Here is an 18403-nt window from a genome sequence, read left to right as displayed (position 1 = left end):
ACTCACAGAGATCCACCTGCCTCTGCCTCCCGAGTGCTGGGATTAAAGGCGTGCGCTACCACGCCTGGTATTTTATTTAATATTTTTATGTGTATGAGTGTATTGCCTGCATGTATGTGAGTGCACCCATGTCGTGCAATGCCTCAGAGGTCAGAAGAGGGCGTTGGATTCCCCTGGAACTGGAGTTAAGGACGGTTTGTAGCCGCCATGTGGGCTCTGGGAATCAAACCCGGGTTGTCTGCAAGAGCAGTCAATGCTCTTAACCGCTGAGCCATCTCTCCAGCCCCCTATTTATTTAATTTTTGAAAACAGGGTCTCCTGTAGCCCCAGCTTGCCTGGAAATCCCTATGTAGACCAGGCTGGCCTTGATCTCACAGACATTCTCTGCCTCCTGAGTGCTGGGATTAAAAGTGTGTGCTACCATGTCCGCCATAGTAATGGGATATGTTACATTTCCATCTGAAAAAGCAATAATGTTAGTCTTTTTCTGCTCTTGTGGCCTCATGCATATTGTTGTAATTGCACTAGGACTGCATATACTACCCAGAACTCTGGCTCATAGAAGTCATGCTGTCAATAGCAAGAAATACTTTCCAGTTAGCTGTCTTAAACTTTTCATAAAAAGCAGAGTCCAAAACTTTTACAATTCCTTCATCAAGGTGCCACTTCAGTATTCCTCTGAGTTCTGATATGTTTTGCTAGTTTATAATGCAATTAAAACATGAAATGAATGTATACGAGCCCTTTAAATTTTCACTGCATGTGTTTTTTTTTTTTTTGGTCTTTTTGAGACAGGGTCTCCCAGTAGCCCCAGCTGACCTGGAATTTGCTATGTAGACCAAGCTGGCCTTGAATTCACAGAGATTTGCCTACCTCTGCCTCCTAAGTGCTTTTTTTGAGGCAGGGCCTCCTGGAAGTCCAGATGGCCTGGAACTTGCTATGTAGACCAGGCTGGCCTCAATGTGAAATCTATCTACCTCTGCCTGTGCTGGGATTAAAGCATGTGCTACCACATTCAGAGGTTCATTGCACGCTGTGTGTGTGTGTGTGTGCGTGTGTGTGTGTGTGTTACATGTTTGCATGTACATAAGGGCTGGTACGTGTGCAGGGTCAGGACCGGGGGTCCACATGTGTAGAGACTCGAGTATATTATCATTCCTCAGGCACCCTCCCACTTTTTTTTGATGGGGTCTCTCAGTGGCCTGGAACTCACCATGGCTGACTAGTGAGCCCCAGGGATTCCTTCTCCGCAGCACTGCAATTATGAGCACACCACCTTGCTCAGCTTTTATCATTGCATGGTACTTTACATGCTAAAGATACTTCAGAATTTCCTGGTTCAAGCACTGAATTAGCAGCATCATTCCTAAATTCCTTAGTAATGTTGTCAGGAGCATTTCTTGTAACAAAGCCTCCCATATCCTTTGACTCTAAGTGATTTGTTAGCAGATGTTCCTTAACTAACCTAGGTTCTTCTATTAGATGAATGACTTGCAGCCCATCTTCTGTTCATTCTTTCTTTCTTTCTTTCTTTCTTTCTTTCTTTCTTTCTTTCTTTCTTTCTTTCTTTCTTTCTTTCTTTCGTCTTTATTTGAGACAGGGTCTCCCCGTAGCCCAAGCTGTCCTGGAACTGGTAGACCAGGCTGGCCTCCAACTCACAGAGACCTGACTGCCTCTGCCTCCCAAGTGCTGGGATTAAAGGCATGCACCACCACGCCCGGCTGCACATCTGTTTTTCTATAGCTTCCAGATACTTTAATAATTTTTCAGTCTCCACAGAAAGTACTTTTTCTTTATACAGTTCATGAACTTCTTTCTGGTCCTTTGTAAGATATTTGGGCACAATGGCAAATATGCCATTTGAGGGTTAAAATGTGACAATCTTAACAGATCTTTGTGAGAACACTCATTTCTTGGTTTGTATTTTATAACTGCTAGAGCAAAGGCCATACCACCTTTACAGCATCTTTTTCTTTTTTTAATTGTGCATATGTGTGTGTATGTATATGTGTGTGGGGGCGTGCATGCCATGATAAACATATGTGGAGGTCAGAAAACAACTTTGTGGAGTTGGTTCTTTCCTTCCACCTATCCTTGCCCACTGTCGTGGGTAACTAGAAATAGATTCCACAATAAAGTATGAGGACTGGAGTTCAGATCTCCAGCATCCACGTAAAAGCCAGGTGTGGTAGAGTGTGCTTGTAACCCTGGCAGTGGGGTGTGGATACAGAGACAAGAGGAACCAGGGGGCTTGCTGAACCTCCAGTCTAGGCAAAATGGCAAGTTCCAGGCTCAGTGAGAGATCTTGTCTCAAAAAATAAGGTGGAGAGCAATAGAGGAAGACACTTGATATTGGTCTACACACACACACACACACACACACACACACAGAGTCACAACCACCCTATGGAGTTAGGCCATGTTCTGTGTGGCTGGGTAGTGGTGGACATAAAGAGGGGCGGTAAGGTATCTAATAATAAAATATCACACACAGACAATTTAATATTTAAGAAAGCTGGGGCCTAGGGCTGGAGAGATGGCTCAGCGGTTAAGACTGATGGCTGTTCTTGCAGAGGACCTGGGTTCAATTCCCAGCACCTACATGACAGCTAACAACCATCTGTAACTCCAATTCCGGGGTCTGACAGCCTCTTCTGACCTCTGTGGGCACTGCACGACATGGGGGTACACTTACACACATGGAGGCAATACGCATAAAATAAAAATAATAAATAAAATAAAACATTAAAAAAAAAGAAAGCTGTGGACCAAGGGACTCCTGTTCCATAGAAGAAAGAGCACTGAGTCTCTAACTCTCAAGATTTTATCTGACTCTGCCATCACAGACATTCTTGGTGACTTTGCACGTGTAGTCAAGTATGCTTTCTGTAGAGTTCAAACAGGGCAGTTATCTCCAACAGAATTATATTAACAGCCCTATTTTACAGGGGAGAAAACTGAGGCATGAAGAAGTTAACTAGCTTGCTCATGGAGCTAACTGAAGCACTGCCCTGTGATATCCAGGTTTATGAGACATTGATGAAAAGAAAGGAAGGCAGGTGACAAGGACAAGGTATTAACAGCCAGGGCTGCTGTCAACAGCTTTCGATCCTAGGCAGGAGACTCTAGCCATCTCTTTCAGGGCAGAACAGGCTCTGTGTGGTCAGAGGCAGAGGAGGCATGGGGAGATGGATGAGTACTGATGGCAGTTCTCCATGATGCATTTGTCTCCCTGTTTGACATCTACATAAACTGGCCGGTGTGAAACTCTACACTGCATTTTCAATCCCTTGAATTGGAAGTCGGCCTGGGAGCGTTGGGGTGGCTGGAATAACTCTGCCTGAGGCTCTGCTAGCTACTTCCCAGAGACTGAGGTTAGGGTGCGGCAGAGATGGCTATTCCTGCTCTCCTTTACTTAGACTGGCCAACGTGTGCTGAAAGTTAAGTCCCTGTCATGGGGTCAAGGCCCAGGAAACAGAAAGAGGCGCAACAGAAGGTAGACCCTCAGACTGTGGCTCCTGGGCTCCCCCTCAAGAGTTGTGGGTATCATGAGTTCCAGTAAAAACAGGGTTCAAGTCCCTTATCTGGACTCTTGACCCCATCTATGGCTTTTCCCCAGAAAACACAGCTCTCTTCCAGTTGTTTCGGGAGTGCCAGGCACTTTTTCCTGGGGTTGCAGAAAAAGAGTCAGAAACTCATATGAAGCGCTCTTACCCTCCCCTCTCTGGATCGCCTGTGGTCAGAGAGCTCAAGCAGGTGGGCTCCTCTTCTGGGGAGCAGGCTGCCTGGCTCCAGGGACCTGCCACGTGCTTTTTTGAGCCGCAAACATGTCACACATAGGGGTCCCAGCTGCTGCCCTGCCCCTCTTCTTCATTCCTAGGCCCGCACCTCACCATCCCTTTAGCCACTGTGATCTCTTGTCCCCCCTCATCTGAACCCCTCTTCCACAGTTCCTCTGGGGAAGTTTGAGAAGCCTGGACACCTCTGGCTTCCTGTGCCTGGGAAAGTCACTGGATGTGATCTTGTGTCAGGTGGTCTGCTCACCTCATATGCATCATTTTGTTTTATTTTTGTCTTACTGAGACAGGGTCTCCCTGTAGCCCCAGCTGGCCTGGAGCTCATTATGTAAACCAGGCTGGCCTCCAACTCACAGAGATGTGCCTGCCTCTGCCTCCTGAGTGCTGGGACTAAAGGTATGCACCACCATGCCTGGCACATGCATCATTTTTTACAAATCCCACTGTGGCTTGAAAAGATCATGACCCTATCCTGGAAACTGTAAAGTCAGGCTTCAGCTCTACCACTGTCTCCCACACCCCTGCTGGATTCTGGGGTTTTGCTAGAGCCATGCAGACTTGACATTTTACTTCTTTCTGGATTTCTTTTTATGGTGCTAGATATTGAAACTGGGATTTACCAAGTACTAGGCAAGTGTTCTACCACTGACCCATACCCTTGCCTGGATTTAAAAAAATATATTTTATTTATTATTTTTATTTTATGTGTATGTGTGTATTACCTGCATGTAGGTAATTACACCTGTGTCATGTAATGCCCATGGAGGACAGAAGAGGCTGTTGGAGCCCCTGGAACTGGAGTTAGGATAGTTGTTAGCTGCTATGTGGGTACTGGGATTCAAACCCGGGTCTTCTGCAAGAACAACAGTGTTCTTAACCGCTGATCCATCTCTCCAGCACCTGAATTTTTTTTTTTTTTAATCTTTTTGAGACAGGGTATCTCTATAGCCCTAGCTGGCTTGGAACTCACTATGTAGACCAGGCTAGACTTGAACTCACAGAGATCTACCTGCCCGTGCCTCCTGAGTGTTGGGATTAAAGACATGTGTTACCACATCCAGTTTGGATTTATTTTTTTTTAATCAAGAAAAAAAAAAAGGAACAACCTTCCAGTTCTCTGGTTGTCTGTCTTTTGAGGATCATATTTCTTTCTGGAATGACAGGAATGATTGGTGTGTCAAAAGGGAGTGGGCACATGAGGGCATTTCATTCAGTAGTTATTTTAAAAATGCAAAACAGCAGAACTATTTCTTTGAAAATGATTGTGAGAACCCAAGTTTATAAAACACCAGAAGGGCTGAGGAGATGGCTCAATGGAGACCTTAGTGCAAGCATGAGGACCCCCTCTGGAGCCACATCTGTAATCCCAGTGCTGGGGGTTAGGACAGGGAGACCCTCAGAACCAGGTGTCCTGTCAGTCTAACTCATCAGACAGAGATCTGTCTCAAAAAAAATAAGGTGGAGAGTGATAGAAGACACCTGACATTGACCTCTGGTTGCCATAGGAACACACATATACCATACATTACACCCTTCCCCCAAATACAGGAGATGTTGGGCACAGTGGTGCCTGTCTTTAATCCCAGTACACAGGAGTCAGAGGCAGGGAGATCTCTGTGAGTTCAAGGTCAGCCTGGTCTACACAGGGAGTTTCAGGCCAACCAATGCTACATAGTGAAAACCTGTTTTGAAAAACTCAAACCCAAACCAAACTAAACCAAACACAGGAGAGCCTGGAGGGGTGACTCATTCTTTATTCTCAATACTTTGGAGGCTGAGACAGGAGGATTGCCATGAGTCTGAGGCCAGCTTGTTTTATACTATGAGTTCTAGGCTGGCCTAGGCTACAAAGTGAGACCCTGTCTCAGAAAACCAATAAATATTATATATGCAAATTTAGGATATTTAAAATGAGGGGCTGGAGAGATGGCTCAGCAGTTAAGAATACTTGATGCTCTTGTGGCCGGCCTCTGTTTGGTTCCCAGCATTCATGTCAGGTATAATTGTAGCTCTAGGGGATCTGGTGTCCTTTCCTGGCTCTCCTGGCCTCTGTGGGCACCTGCACATATGTGCACACACATATATACACGCAAATAATTAAAGATAAACTAAATCTTTAAAAAATTTAAAGTAAAAGACAATAAATAAAAAATACAATCAAATAAAAATAAGTATATAAAATCCACAGAAGGGTTTCTGCTTAAAGCGGTGGTGGTTCAGGGAGCTCTACATCCCTTTGAGCCAAAAGCATGTCTGTGGCATCAGGATTCTATTGAACATGCTTTGAAAGCTTCTGATTATCTTTCATTTCAGAGATAAGCTGTCTGAAGCCCAGAGAGGTGCAGTGGCTGGTGAGTCAGGACTGCTGCCAGGTTTCCCAGCTGCAGTTTTCCCACTCTATACAAGCACTCCAGGACTCCTTGTCCAGGAATGGAGCTGTGGAGCTGTATTTCTTATTTTCCTTCCTCATTACCAACCACCTAATTTCCACCCTTCAAAAGCACCGTAGATGGTCAAGAGTTAGCAAGGGGTCAGATTTTTTTCTAACCTATAAATTTCTTCCTTTGTTCCCTCCCTCCCTCCCTCTCTTCTTCTTTCTTCTTTCTTTCTGGTATGCATATGTATGGGGGTGGTGGCACAAACATGCCAAAAGCATTCATGAGAAGGTCAAAAGGCAACTTTCAGAGTCCGTTCTCTCCTTCGACCATGTGGATCCCAGGGATTGAACTCAAGTTGTCAGGCTTGGTGGCAAGTGTCTTTAAACTCTGAGCCATCTGGCTAACTCCAAGGGATCAGGTTTAAGGAGTAAGAAAGAAGAGAGAAGCGAGGCGAAGGGGAGAGAAAGAACCAACTTGAAAAGAAAGAATGACTGAGGCTGCATTGGTCTAGCTTTGGATAAGTCTGGCCTCTTTCCTGCCTCCTGTAGGCTGCAGGAGAGGGGCAGTGTGCTGTAAGAGAGACCCACACAGTGAGAATCAGATTTTAGCCAGCCCAGCACCAACAGGGCTTAAACAGCTCAAAAGCCTCCCTGGGCCTTAGATTCCTCACCTGTAAAGCAGGATGGCACAAGGTGATCTTAGCCTGAAGGCTCTTTTGGCTTTCATAGTAACCATCTGGGGCTGGGAGCCTGTGCTGAGGGAACTGAGGAATGGGCTGGTGTGGGCTCCAGCTCACTCTATTGCTATTGTTGTTTGAGGCAAGATCTCACTATGGAGCCCAGTCTGGTCTGGAAATCTCAATCCTTTTGTGTCACCTTCCTGAGAACTGAGATTATAGATGTGTTCTACCACACCCAACTAGTAATCTTATTTTATTTTATTTATATAGCCCAGGCTAGGCTCAAATTTGTTATGTAGCTATAAGAAACATTAAATATCTGCTTTTTCTGTCAAACACTGTAAACAAGGAATTAAAATCTCTTAGCGCCCCCCCCCCCCCCAAACAAACAAACAAAAAAACCCTTTGGTTTATGCAAAAGCCCAGCAGCATTCCTGGAACATGATAGCCAGGGCAGCTGAGGCCTTTTCCTTTTGTCCAGACTTTTCCTTCCCCTTCTTCATTCATCCTTTGCTCTGATTCTTTTAAAACTGGCCAACCATGAAAGAAAATTTATCAAACTTCTGGGTCAGGTGTGCTTGGTAGATCAGAATGATGCAGCCTTTTGCAAAAGTAAAAGCTGCCTGGTATTCCTTTCACTTTGTCCACATGTTCCTTGTGTGGTATCGATGGGGTCCTCGGACCTCAGATTTTATTTCTAATAGTAGTTGAAAATGACCTCAAACTTCTGATCCTCCAGCCTCTACTTCCTGAGTGGTGGGATTATAAGCATGAACTACCACCAGGGCTTTGTGCATGCTAGGCAAGCACTCTACTAATTGAGTTATATCCCCAGCCCATGCCATCTTGTTTTATAGGTGAAAAAATGACCCAGAAAGGCAAAGTGATGTTTTTCTTTCCCCAACTTTTATCCTCTGAACTCTACAGTGTCTAAAGATTCAGTTCAAAGCAGGTCTGTGTGGTAGCCAAGCTTTATTTCCCTGAATATTGTTGACTTTTAAAGTTTTTTTCTAAAGAATACATGATTGCTATAAAAATTTCCATTACTGTAAGAAGTGAAAAATAAGCTGCTGTCACCCTCCTGCCTTTACCCCTAGGTTCCCAGGGGTATCCCCAGGGGTGTCTCTGGTTAGCCATTTACTCTCTCTCTCTCTCTCTCTCTCTCTCTCTCTCTCTCTCTCTCTCCCAGAGCTGAGGATGGAATGCACTCAGAGCCTTGTACTTGTTAGGCAAGCACTCTACCACTGACCTAAATCCCCAAACCCCTTTCTTCTCTTTCTACTTTTTGTTGTTGTTTTTGTTTTGTTTGGTTGGTTTTGAGACAGGGTCTCCCTGTGGTTCTAGCTGGCCTGGAACTTGTTATGCGGGTCAGGTTGGCCTGAATCTCACAGAGATCTGCCTACCTCTACCTCCCAAGTGCTGGGAATAAAGGCATGCATCACCACCCCCAGCCCTAGTTTAGACTAGGCCTTAAACACATGGTCCTCCCGTTTCTGTCTCCTGAGTGTTGGGACAGCAGGTATGCGCTACTCTGCCTACATCTTGCCCTTTATGATGGATTCCCCCTCCCCATGTGCATAGTTGCCTCCCTCAAATAAATGGGACTTAAATACATATTTAAGTTATAATTAAATTAAGTAATTATTTATTACTCAAATAAATTTAAGCTGAATGACTCTCAGCTTAAATTACTTAAATTCACACATAGAATCAGACATACCTGGCTTCTAATCCCAGCTCACAACTAATAATTTGAGTGACCTTTGCCAAATTATTTCACCACTTTTAATCTTGATTTCTTTGTGAGTGAGTGTGTGTGTGTGTGTGTGTGTGTGTGTATGTGTGTGTAAAAGCAGAGTTATAATATCTGTCTTATAGGATTGTGAAGATTTAATACTTGCTGAATGATCAACTGGGGTAGAGGGTAGTAAAAATCTAGGGAGTAGAAGTCTGTGGAGTTCTTGGGATGCCTGTGCTGGAAAATGCAGGGTTTTGCCCTGTGGGTTGGGAGGGTGGGGACATCAGTGCTGGCTGGACCAGCTGTTGCCACAGGGCTTCTTGCCTGGATTGTTGAGCCCCAGGGCAGAGCCTAGGGCCCAGAGTAGCTCTCAGCTTAAAGGATCTTGGCTTAAAAGGAAAGTACAGTGGGCTGCCTCTGTTCAGGAGGGGCTAAAAAAAACCTCAACCTCCCCTGGGCTTTGTGTGAGGGTTATCAACTGCTCAAGTCAGCTCATCTCTCTCTGGCTGGGCTGGCACTTTGGAGAGGGTCTGTTTTCCTGCCCCCCTCCCCCCACTCCTGCAGGGTGTCCACCAATTGGCAGGGAAGGATCAGTCTGTCACAGAGGTGGAATCTGTGAGGAGTGAGGGGTGTGTGTGTGTGTGTGTGTGTGCGCGCGCGCGCGCGTGTCCAGGAGGGGATTGGTGGCCCCAAACCTGGTGACAATTCTGAGATGTCAGCTGTACCCTGCTGGTGTTTCTTCCTTTTATAGTCAGCGACAGTTGCTCTTGCTTGCACCCAGCCCCTCTGTGGGGGCTCCTGCCCAGGATAAAAGCAGAGTGAAGCTGTCCAGTCTGCTATCTCATCTCCCAGAAGCCAGGGCTTTTGCTTTCTTTTTAAGTGTCACCTCTACTGGAGATCTCAAGACAACATGCCTCCCAAGAAACCTGAGCCTAGGAAAGAGACTGCCAAGCCAGCCTCAACTCCAGCCCCTGCTCCTGCCCTGGCTTCAGCTCCCGAGGCCCCCAAGGAGTCTGCCTTTGACCCCAAGAGCATAAAGGTGAGTGACGCTCAGCCCGATGTGTGTGTGTTGGGAGGGGGATACTAATCAGGATCCTATCACACACCCTGGGTTATAGCCCCAAGGACCATTGGAACCTGTACTAGACTGGGGCCCGAGGCCTTCTGCCTTAAGAACAGGTTGCTGCTATATGCAAGGAAGTGCCTGGCCTGGCAGAATCAGGAACCAATTGGCCAGCCTTTAAGAAGCATAGTGGGGCAACTATAGGGAAGTAAAGGAGATTGTCCTTTTCCTGGGAGGTGGAATATTTTTTATGAAGAATAGACACATGGTGTGACTGAGACTAGTGGTGTAAGGAGCCAGGGAGGATGCTCCTGTGTGCTGGGGGTACAAGAAGACTTCATTCAGAAAAAGAGGTAGAGAAGGTAAGAGGAGCCTGGGTTCTTCTTTTTTGATACCCCCAATGGACCACTCCTTTGTGGCCTCAGCCTGGGCTCCTGTATGTGGTTTGCAACAGACTGGCTCACTCTTGACTTTCTCTAACCTGGGCAGGGAGCGCCCAGTTTTATGTCCTCCTTGCTTCATCCTGCTCCTCTCACCTGGGAGCATCCCTCTCCCTGGAGCCGGTGTGGGCCCTGGCTGGCTAACTCAGTTATTGCAAGCCTCCCAGCAATCTGGCCCAGCAGCTGAAGGAATGAGCAGGGAAGGTTTAGGCCTTGGAGAGAGGGGGTCAGAAGCCTCTGGAGAGGAGCAGTTTTATGACTTGGCACCAGACTGGGAGAGGTCAAGTGGCTACTGGTATAAAGAGCTATTAATATCAGGTCTGGAGTGGTGGGCCTCTGTGGATCTCAGCCATGGGGCAATAGCCACATGATGGATAAGGAGGAGTTCAGGGCTAGGTTCTATGACACACAGGTAGAGAACCTGAACCCAGGGCTCTAACTGTGTTCTGGAACTCACATCGGGAACACTGGGATTGAGACCCTGTGATCCCCACAAGGGGTTTAACAGAATTGCTTTGGCAAAGAGGTGGCAGCCCTGGACTTAGTTGTGGCTTCTTGTGAGGAAACTCAGAGTAGTGGAAGACCTTGATAGTACCTGAAGGCGTTCTGTCGCCATCACTCCATCTGTGGGCCAAGCCTGGCAAGAGAAGCTGACCATCTATGCCCTCAGGAGCTCTCCTTGCCTTTATTTCTGATTTGTCTGCTCAAGAGCCATGCCTGGTCCCTGGTATCTGGGCAACAGCTGCTCAGTGACATCAAATTCGTGTTCCCCCCTTCACCGGCCACTCACCTCCACTCAGCCACCTCCCCCGATTTCCCATCCTTTAAAATAAAAAAAAAAAAAAGCAGTATAGAAAGAAAGAGAAAATAAGCTTTATTTGTGTGAGCCATCCCCGTTGTGCATAAGGCAAACTGTACTTTCCCTCAGAAAGTTAGGACAGACCTTGCTTTTCCTCATTTAGGAGATCCATTTTCTTTTTCTTATTTACCCCCACACTTGGTAAATCCATTTCTGACATGGTTTTCTGACTGAGCACTTCTGGGGCTCACGTTGGTCACCTCTAGGTTCTCACTATAGAAGTTGGTTCTGGGAGAAGAGGCAGAGGGTGGGCACAGCACAGGCAGCAGAATTAAGACTAGGAATGGTGGTACATGAAGATGTCTCAGGGTGGTATCCATTGGGGAAGGGAGGGGACAAGAAAGGAAGAGGTGGGGAAGGAGAGTGAAGTAACATTCTAGATCCTAATTATTATGATGACTCATGCTTGGTCATTTGAGTTCACTTTCAGAACCTCCCACCCATATTCTTCCTACTCAGCACTGAATTATGTACCATGGGGGTGGGGGGAAAAATAAAATATCCATTCCTTCATTCAACAGTTATTTCTGAGAATGTGCCAAGCATTTCAGCATTTCTGCCCAGGAGGAAATCTAGTTTTAATCAGACGGGGTACAGGTAAGCAGTGTCAAAGAGTTCAGGTACATGTAACTTACTAGAGTGCTTAGGGCTTCGGAGGCCAATTTTATTTTATTTTATTTTATTTTTGGTCTTTTTGAGACAGGTTCTCCCTGTAGTCCCAGCTGGCCTGGAACTCACTATGTAAACCAGGCTGGCCTTGAACTCAGAGAGATCTGCCTGCCTTTGCCTCCTGAGTACTGGGATTAAAGGCATGTACCACCAAGCCTGGCAAAGCCCGAATTATTTTATAGACTGTCAATTGTGGCTCATTCATCAAAAGACTGGCTTATACTCAGTCCAGTGTCCTTCTCTCTTCATCTGTGGCCTGCTGGAGGCGATGAGAACTTCCTTTTGGAAGTCCTATCAGTCCCAGACTTCATTCCTATATATCTTTTTAAAAAAATATTAATTTTATGTAGATGAGTGTATTGCCTGCATGTATGTAAGTGCACCCATGTTGTACAATGCCCATTCAGAAGAGGACAGAAGAGGACATCAGATTTTTCTGGAACTGGAGTTTCCAACAGTTGTTAGCTTCCCTGTGGGTGTTGGGAATTGAATCTGGGTCCCCTGCAAGAGCAGCCAGTGCTCTTAACCGCTGAGCCATCTCTCCAACCCGACTCCTGTATTTCTTTCCCTATAGATAGACTTCAGTGCTGACCAGATCGAAGGTGAGTATGAACAATCCCAAGTTCTACTCTCTGTTATACTTTCCTAGAGAAGGAGTGGTTGTCTTGTGGTAATAGTTATTACTACCATCCTAGCAAGCCTGTTAGGTACTGTCCTAGGCACTTTATATGGATTAACTCAATTTTTCTAACAACACTATGAGGTAGTAACTATTACTGCCCCCATGTAACATGTGGTGAAACTGAGGCACCAAAAGTTTGAGTGTTCTGTCCATTCTCACATGGCAAGCTGTGAGTTCAAGGCCAGCCTGGGATAGCTACATAGTGAATTTAGGATAATAGTCAAATTCACAGTACTCAATGTAAAGAGAGAAAACTCAGCAAGACAATGCTACCAGCACTGAGTGAGCATTTACAATGTGCTGGACAGTGCATTAAGAGATTTTATTATTTATTTATTTACTTATTTATTTTTAGTTTTCTTGAAATAGGATATCTTATAGCCCAGGCTAGTCTTGAACTTCTATGTAGCCAAGAACAATCCTGAACTTCTGATCCTCTTTCTCTACCTCCCATGTGCTGGGATTATAAAAATGCTACAAATTGAACTCAGGGCTTTGTGCATTCTAGGCAAACATTCTACCAATTGAGCTACATCTTTGGTTTGTGCATATGCACAGATACACAAGGATTACACAATTAAACAAAAAAGAGCTGTAAGTAATTTAAGCGGGGTAATCTGCTTTGCTTATAGAATAATTTGTAAGTAATCCATATGCAGCCTTTAAGGAGATAAGCAATTCTAAAGGAGATTAAAGTCACCCTTTCTCTCAAGTAACTCAGACATTCTCCTTTGGCTTATGCTGTTTAGTGAACCACTTCTTTATGCCTAGCACCAGGTGACTTCAGTGTTGCTGACAGTTCATATTATTCTCACTAATGCATTTGTTGAACCCAAATGAATTAGTCAGACATGGTGGCTCATGCCTGTAACCATGGGAGGCAGAGGTAGGAGGATCAGGAATGCAAAGTCATCCTCCTACGTAGCAAGTTTGAGACCAGCCTGGACTACATTAGACCTTGTCTTAAGAAAACAACAAACAGATGATGAAGAAGTAAGGCTATTTGCAAAGTGCTCAAGAGTGCCTTAATTTGATGATCTTGGATACCTGCTCTGCAACCTTGAGGTGCCAGGTCTTTCTTATACTGAACTGGCTCCAGAACTAGGAAACATGAGAACCTTTCATCTGTCCCCTTACGTCTGAGAACCACATGATTGGCACATTTTGTGATCCTCCCAGCAACCCACTCGGGTGGACATTGTGTCCCCACTTAAAGCTAAGAAGTGGAGGACCCACAGAAGTGGCACCAGTGGGTAAGTGGCAGAGCTGGTGTGCTCTGACTGTGGCCACAATGTCACCTTGTCTGACTGAAGAGCTCTCTTTCAGTTGGGAACTGGCAGTACTGATAACAGCTGATTTTGAATATGTCTTATCACTTTGCAAACTGCTTCCATACCCTGCCACTTCCCTCAACACTCAAAGTGACAGAGAGAATGGACAGAGAACAATTAGTCCTTTCTGTGCAGGAGGAAACTGAGACCCAGCTTGGTCATTTTCTACAGTTGAGTCTCCGCTATACCAGGAAAGGATGCAAGGGGAGGGTGGGAGAGACAGGAAATAAGTCAAATCCTGTAAGAAAGTGGGCGAAGAGAGTGTAGGTCCAGTGCTGGGACAGGTTATGGAGTCCTCAGGCAACTTTGGTTCTCAGACGATAGGATAGGAGCAGGTTCCTAGAGCAGCCTGGGACAGTAGCTGAAGGGAACTGTTGACATCTGTTAACAACTCCATTGAGCAGCCTATGGCCCCTTGGAGCAGGGGGCTGTATGTAGCTGAGTATCTTCCTACAGAGTTCAAAGAGGCCTTTTCATTGTTTGATCGGACTCCTTCTGGAGAGATGAAGATCACCTATGGGCAGTGTGGGGACGTGCTGCGGGCCCTGGGCCAGAACCCCACCAACGCGGAGGTGCTGCGTGTTTTGGGCAAACCCAAGCCTGAAGGTCAGTTGAGGGGTGGGGAGGCGGCTGGTTGACCTTCCAGGTATCTGTCCCACACCCTGGTCTCCTTTCAGCCTCTCTCTTTTCCCTTTTAGCTCTTTGGTTCAGCCATCCCTACCCATGTTGTGCTAGTCCCACTAAGTCTTTTGAAGGACATAGCCCCTTGTTCCTCTTTCGCTCATGAAATTGGGAGCTCCTGGGGCTCAGAAGAGACTGGCTATTTCTTTAGCATCTTCCCCTGACATGCATCCTCAGCCATGATGCCAAAGACATGACCATGGTAGGAAGGGACTCCTTTAACTGGTCACTTACCCATTCCTAACCCAGTAGCTCTTAGTTGATGTGTATGTCTTAGCTCTGTATTCCAAGATCACTGTGAATCATACCACAGATAATTTGGTTTTAATAATGGTTAGAACACCAAAGTTGGCAAATTTCTGCTATAAATTAGAGCAGATTCTAGATTAGCTCTGTTTGGGACAGGGCTTTCTGACACCCAAGAGCCTGTACTGGGCCCCAGGTCTGAAAGACCCTGGGAGAAGAAAAAGAATGTGACAGTTTAAGGGTCAAGTGGGGCAAGAAGACAAGGGAGTGCAAGAGGCAGGGGAGGACTGAGGGCCAGAGCCAGCACCCATCTTCACCTCACATAGTTTCCCCTTTAGAGGACAAGGCAGTGTGGGCAGAAAAGGGCTGGAGGACTAGGAGTCTGTGTCAGTAGGGTTTCTTATACCACTTCCATTTTGTGTGTGTGTGTGTGTTGATAGATAAAAATTGGGATGGAGAGCGAGTGTGCAGATGGAGGAAGGCACCGAGGCACAGATGGAATTCTCAGCGGGATACAGCTTTATTTCGCACGGGGCACCTTTCCCTCGGGGAAGGGAAAGATGTCAGGGAAGGGAAGGGAAAGATGTCAGGGAAGGGAAAGATGTCAGCCCATGGGTTGTTAGCTGGGACTTTATATATGGGGGCTTTAGGGTGTGGAAGGGGGGAATGTTTTGGGGGAGAAATCAGGGAGGGGGAAGCAGGAAAAGCAGGTAGGATTAGGGTCTGGAAGTGTTTACTTTTTCCCTCTTCAGATAAGAGAGAAACAGCTTCTAAAATCTCTGGTTATCAGGTAGAATCTGCTTATCGTATCTTTGGAGATCAGAGGGAAGGCAGACTGCTTCTCAGCAGAGTTTCTTTCCCTTGACTTCAAAGGTTAAGGTGAGGTCCCTGTTGGGGAGGGGGGAAACTGCTGCTGTTTGGAACCCTAACATCATGTGTGTGTGTGTGTGTGTGTGTGTGTGTGTGTGTGTGTATTCCTGAATGGTTATAAAAGAAGGAAATGCTAAATTCTTGATATTTTAAAATGATTTATGGTTGGGGATTTAGCTAAGAGGTAGAATACTTCCCTGGCATGCACAAGATCCTGTGTTCAAGCACCTGTAACATATATGCTTACACACAAACACACAGGGTTAACACCCTACAGTGTTCAAGAAATGTGCTATTTACAAGAGAATAGCCAATGTCAAGGATGATTGATTCCAGCACTTGTGCAGTATGCTAGACCAAGGGTAGAATCATACAGACATTTGTTTTTCTCAATCCTATTAGTTTTCCTGTGACTCTGTCATTGATTCACTGTCTCATCTAGAAGCATCTGTGGCCCAAGCCCTGGGTTCTGTGAGAGCGGGGAAGAGGGCTCTGGCCCTCTGCTCCCTGAGTATCTGCTTATGTGATGGTCTCTGTCTGTTTCCATGCTCTTTGGAAGAGATGAATTCCAAGATGCTGGACTTCGAGACCTTCCTGCCCATCCTGCAACACATCTCCCGCAACAAGGAGCAGGGCACCTACGAGGACTTTGTGGAGGGACTGCGAGTTTTTGACAAGGAGAGCAATGGCACAGTCATGGGGGCTGAGCTTCGCCATGTTCTTGCCACCCTGGGTATGTCAGCTTGGCAGGGATGAAGATCATATGAGAGTGACTGAAGGGTAGGAGGGGTCATATGATGAGGTATATCCAAGGGTCCCTACATTTGGTGGATGACATCTTGATTCAGTGTCTGCCTCCCTGGGTTCTGTGGGAACAGCCCCCCATCTCTTCTAGCAACGGGGTTTGCCCAGTGGGTAGCAGGGGTTGGGAGAGAGTAGCTGACAGAACAGGGGTTGACAAGGGGCTTCTGTCTTATTCTTTGCCTTTGTTACTGTAAGCAGAGGGAGAGGCTTCAGAGTGGGCCTTGAGACCTTTGACTCCATCCTCAAGTCTTTTTTAAGACTTGGCATGAACTACTTCCTAGATCTAGGGTGGACTTTATTTTATTTATTATTTTATTTTATGTATATGAGTGTATCACCTGCATGTATATAAATGCACCCATATTGTACGATGCCTGTGGAGGCCAGAGGAGGGCATCAGATTCCCTGGAACTGGAGCCACAGATGGTTGTTAGCTGCCTTGTGGGTGCTGGGAACCCACACCAGGTCCTCTGCAAGAGCAGCCTGTGCTTTTAACTGCTGAGCCAACTCTCCAGTTTAAGGTGGACTTTAAACCTTAGAAGTGCTTCAGTTTTGCCTGTCCCTTCTCTACCACTTGTCATAAAGACCCTATCCCCTCTGACCCCACTCCCCGATCTCAGGAGAGAAGATGAGTGAGGCTGAGGTGGAGCAACTGTTGTCCGGGCAAGAGGATGCCAATGGCTGCATCAATTATGAAGGTATTGGTCCTTCTTTGCTTCTCAGGGTGCCCAGGGTAGGAGGGTTGCATGGAATGGGCTGGACCAGTCCAGAGGCTGAGGGATATGTGTCTCCGATGTGGTGTGGCAGACTCTCCCTGGATGCTGTTCTTTGATATCCTGGGAGTAAACAATCTGGTATAATAGAAGAGGCATGTTTAAAAAATATATTATTAGTGTGTGTGTGTGTGTGTGTGTGTGTGTGTGTGTGTGTGATGTGAGTATGGGCATGCATACATGCGTGTGTCCTAGGACAGTTTTTGGAATTGTTTCTCTCCTTTACTAGGGATTGAACTCAGGTTGTCAGACTTGCACGGCAAGCACTTTTACCCATTGAGCCATCTCTCTGGCCCAGGAGAATGGCTTTTGGAGACAGCTCTGTGATAACCATCTGTGTGCCTTTAATCAAGCCACTTATCTCTGTGCCTCAATTTTCCCAACTGAGCAGTGGGCATGCTAGCTCATGTCATCTAATATCAACACCAATTGGACACAGAGCAGAGATTAGGTCTTTTCCCTCTTCTGCCCCCTCTCCACCGACCCTCAAGTAAGAGAATTACCACCTGCAGAAGAGGCAGGGGAAGGTTGGAAGTGTGGGGAAGGGGAAGCGATCTGAGAAGTAGAGAGGAGAGTGAAGCTTTGAGGGGCTCTGTGTCAGTGGCTGACTTTTATTTTCTTTCCCAGCCTTTGTCAAGCACATCATGTCTGGGTGAAGCACATTTCTCCAGGGTGAGTCCAGCTTCTCCCTTGAAGTCTCTCCTGAGTGTTTTGGGGCTTAGGGGCAATACCACATGTCCTGGAAGTCTTTTTGCTCCAGCCTTGTCCTCTAAAGAAGAAACTATGTGGGGTGAAAATGGGAGGACAGCCTGGTGCTACCAGCTTGGTGCTGGCTCTGGCCCTCAGTCCTTCCCTGCCTCTTGCACTCCTCTGTCTTCTCGAATCATTTGACTCTTAAATGGTCACATTCTCCACTTAGTGATATGTGGTTGTGATAAGGGGCTGGGGTGTGGGAGGGAGATATGCTCTTTTCATCTTGCGCTTTCTTTCAGGTGCCTGGCCCTGGTCTTAGCCATCCTAGGGAGAGTTAGTGAGAGACCTACAGTGATTGTCATGGAGTTTTGGACTTACCACCATGTCACAGCTCTGGGATGTCTTGGGCACATAGCCCTCCCTGTTAATAAACAGCCTTAACAAGGATTCTCACAGTCCCTGGGTTGTTTTTAAAATCCCAGTTAAGCTGGGTGTGGTGGCGCACACCTTTAATCCCAGCACTCGGGAGGCAGAGGCAGGCGGATCTCTGTGAGTTCAAGGCCAGCCTGGTCTACATAGTGAGTTCCAGGACTGCTGGGGCTACAGGGAGACCCTGTCTCAAAAAGATTAAAAAAAATCCAATTAATGGAGTTGATTTGTGCATGCGCATGTGCGTGTGTCCATGCCTCTGTGTGTGTGT

At 46.4% G+C, this 18403-nt stretch overlaps 1 protein-coding gene and 1 pseudogene across 2 annotated transcripts in view; one reads left to right on the top strand and one right to left on the bottom strand.

Moving 5' to 3' along the window:
• Positions 1–1950, bottom strand: part of LOC103724782 — a 7662-nt pseudogene extending 5712 nt beyond the window's left edge.
• The window catches only part of Myl4 (myosin light chain 4), a 32584-nt gene extending 14414 nt beyond the window's left edge, over positions 1–18170 (top strand). For both annotated transcript variants that reach the window (XM_008821890.3, XM_029558084.1), the window contains exons 2-8: positions 9473–9631; positions 12198–12225; positions 14093–14242; positions 15993–16166; positions 16858–16935; positions 17638–17682; positions 18003–18170. In XM_008821890.3, coding sequence (XP_008820112.1) covers positions 9503–9631; positions 12198–12225; positions 14093–14242; positions 15993–16166; positions 16858–16935; positions 17638–17666 — 588 coding nt within the window. In that variant the 5' untranslated portion in view covers positions 9473–9502 and the 3' untranslated portion in view covers positions 17667–17682; positions 18003–18170. The remainder of the gene's footprint in view (positions 1–9472; positions 9632–12197; positions 12226–14092; positions 14243–15992; positions 16167–16857; positions 16936–17637; positions 17683–18002) is intronic.
• The last annotated feature ends 233 nt before the right edge of the window (positions 18171–18403 follow it).

Source organism: Nannospalax galili, unplaced genomic scaffold (assembly GCF_000622305.1).
Source record: "Nannospalax galili isolate Female #2095 unplaced genomic scaffold, S.galili_v1.0 scaffold1128, whole genome shotgun sequence".
NCBI lineage: Eukaryota > Metazoa > Chordata > Mammalia > Rodentia > Spalacidae > Nannospalax > Nannospalax galili.
Note: the sequence above shows the minus strand (reverse complement) of the source record. Positions and strands in the feature narration are given on the sequence as shown.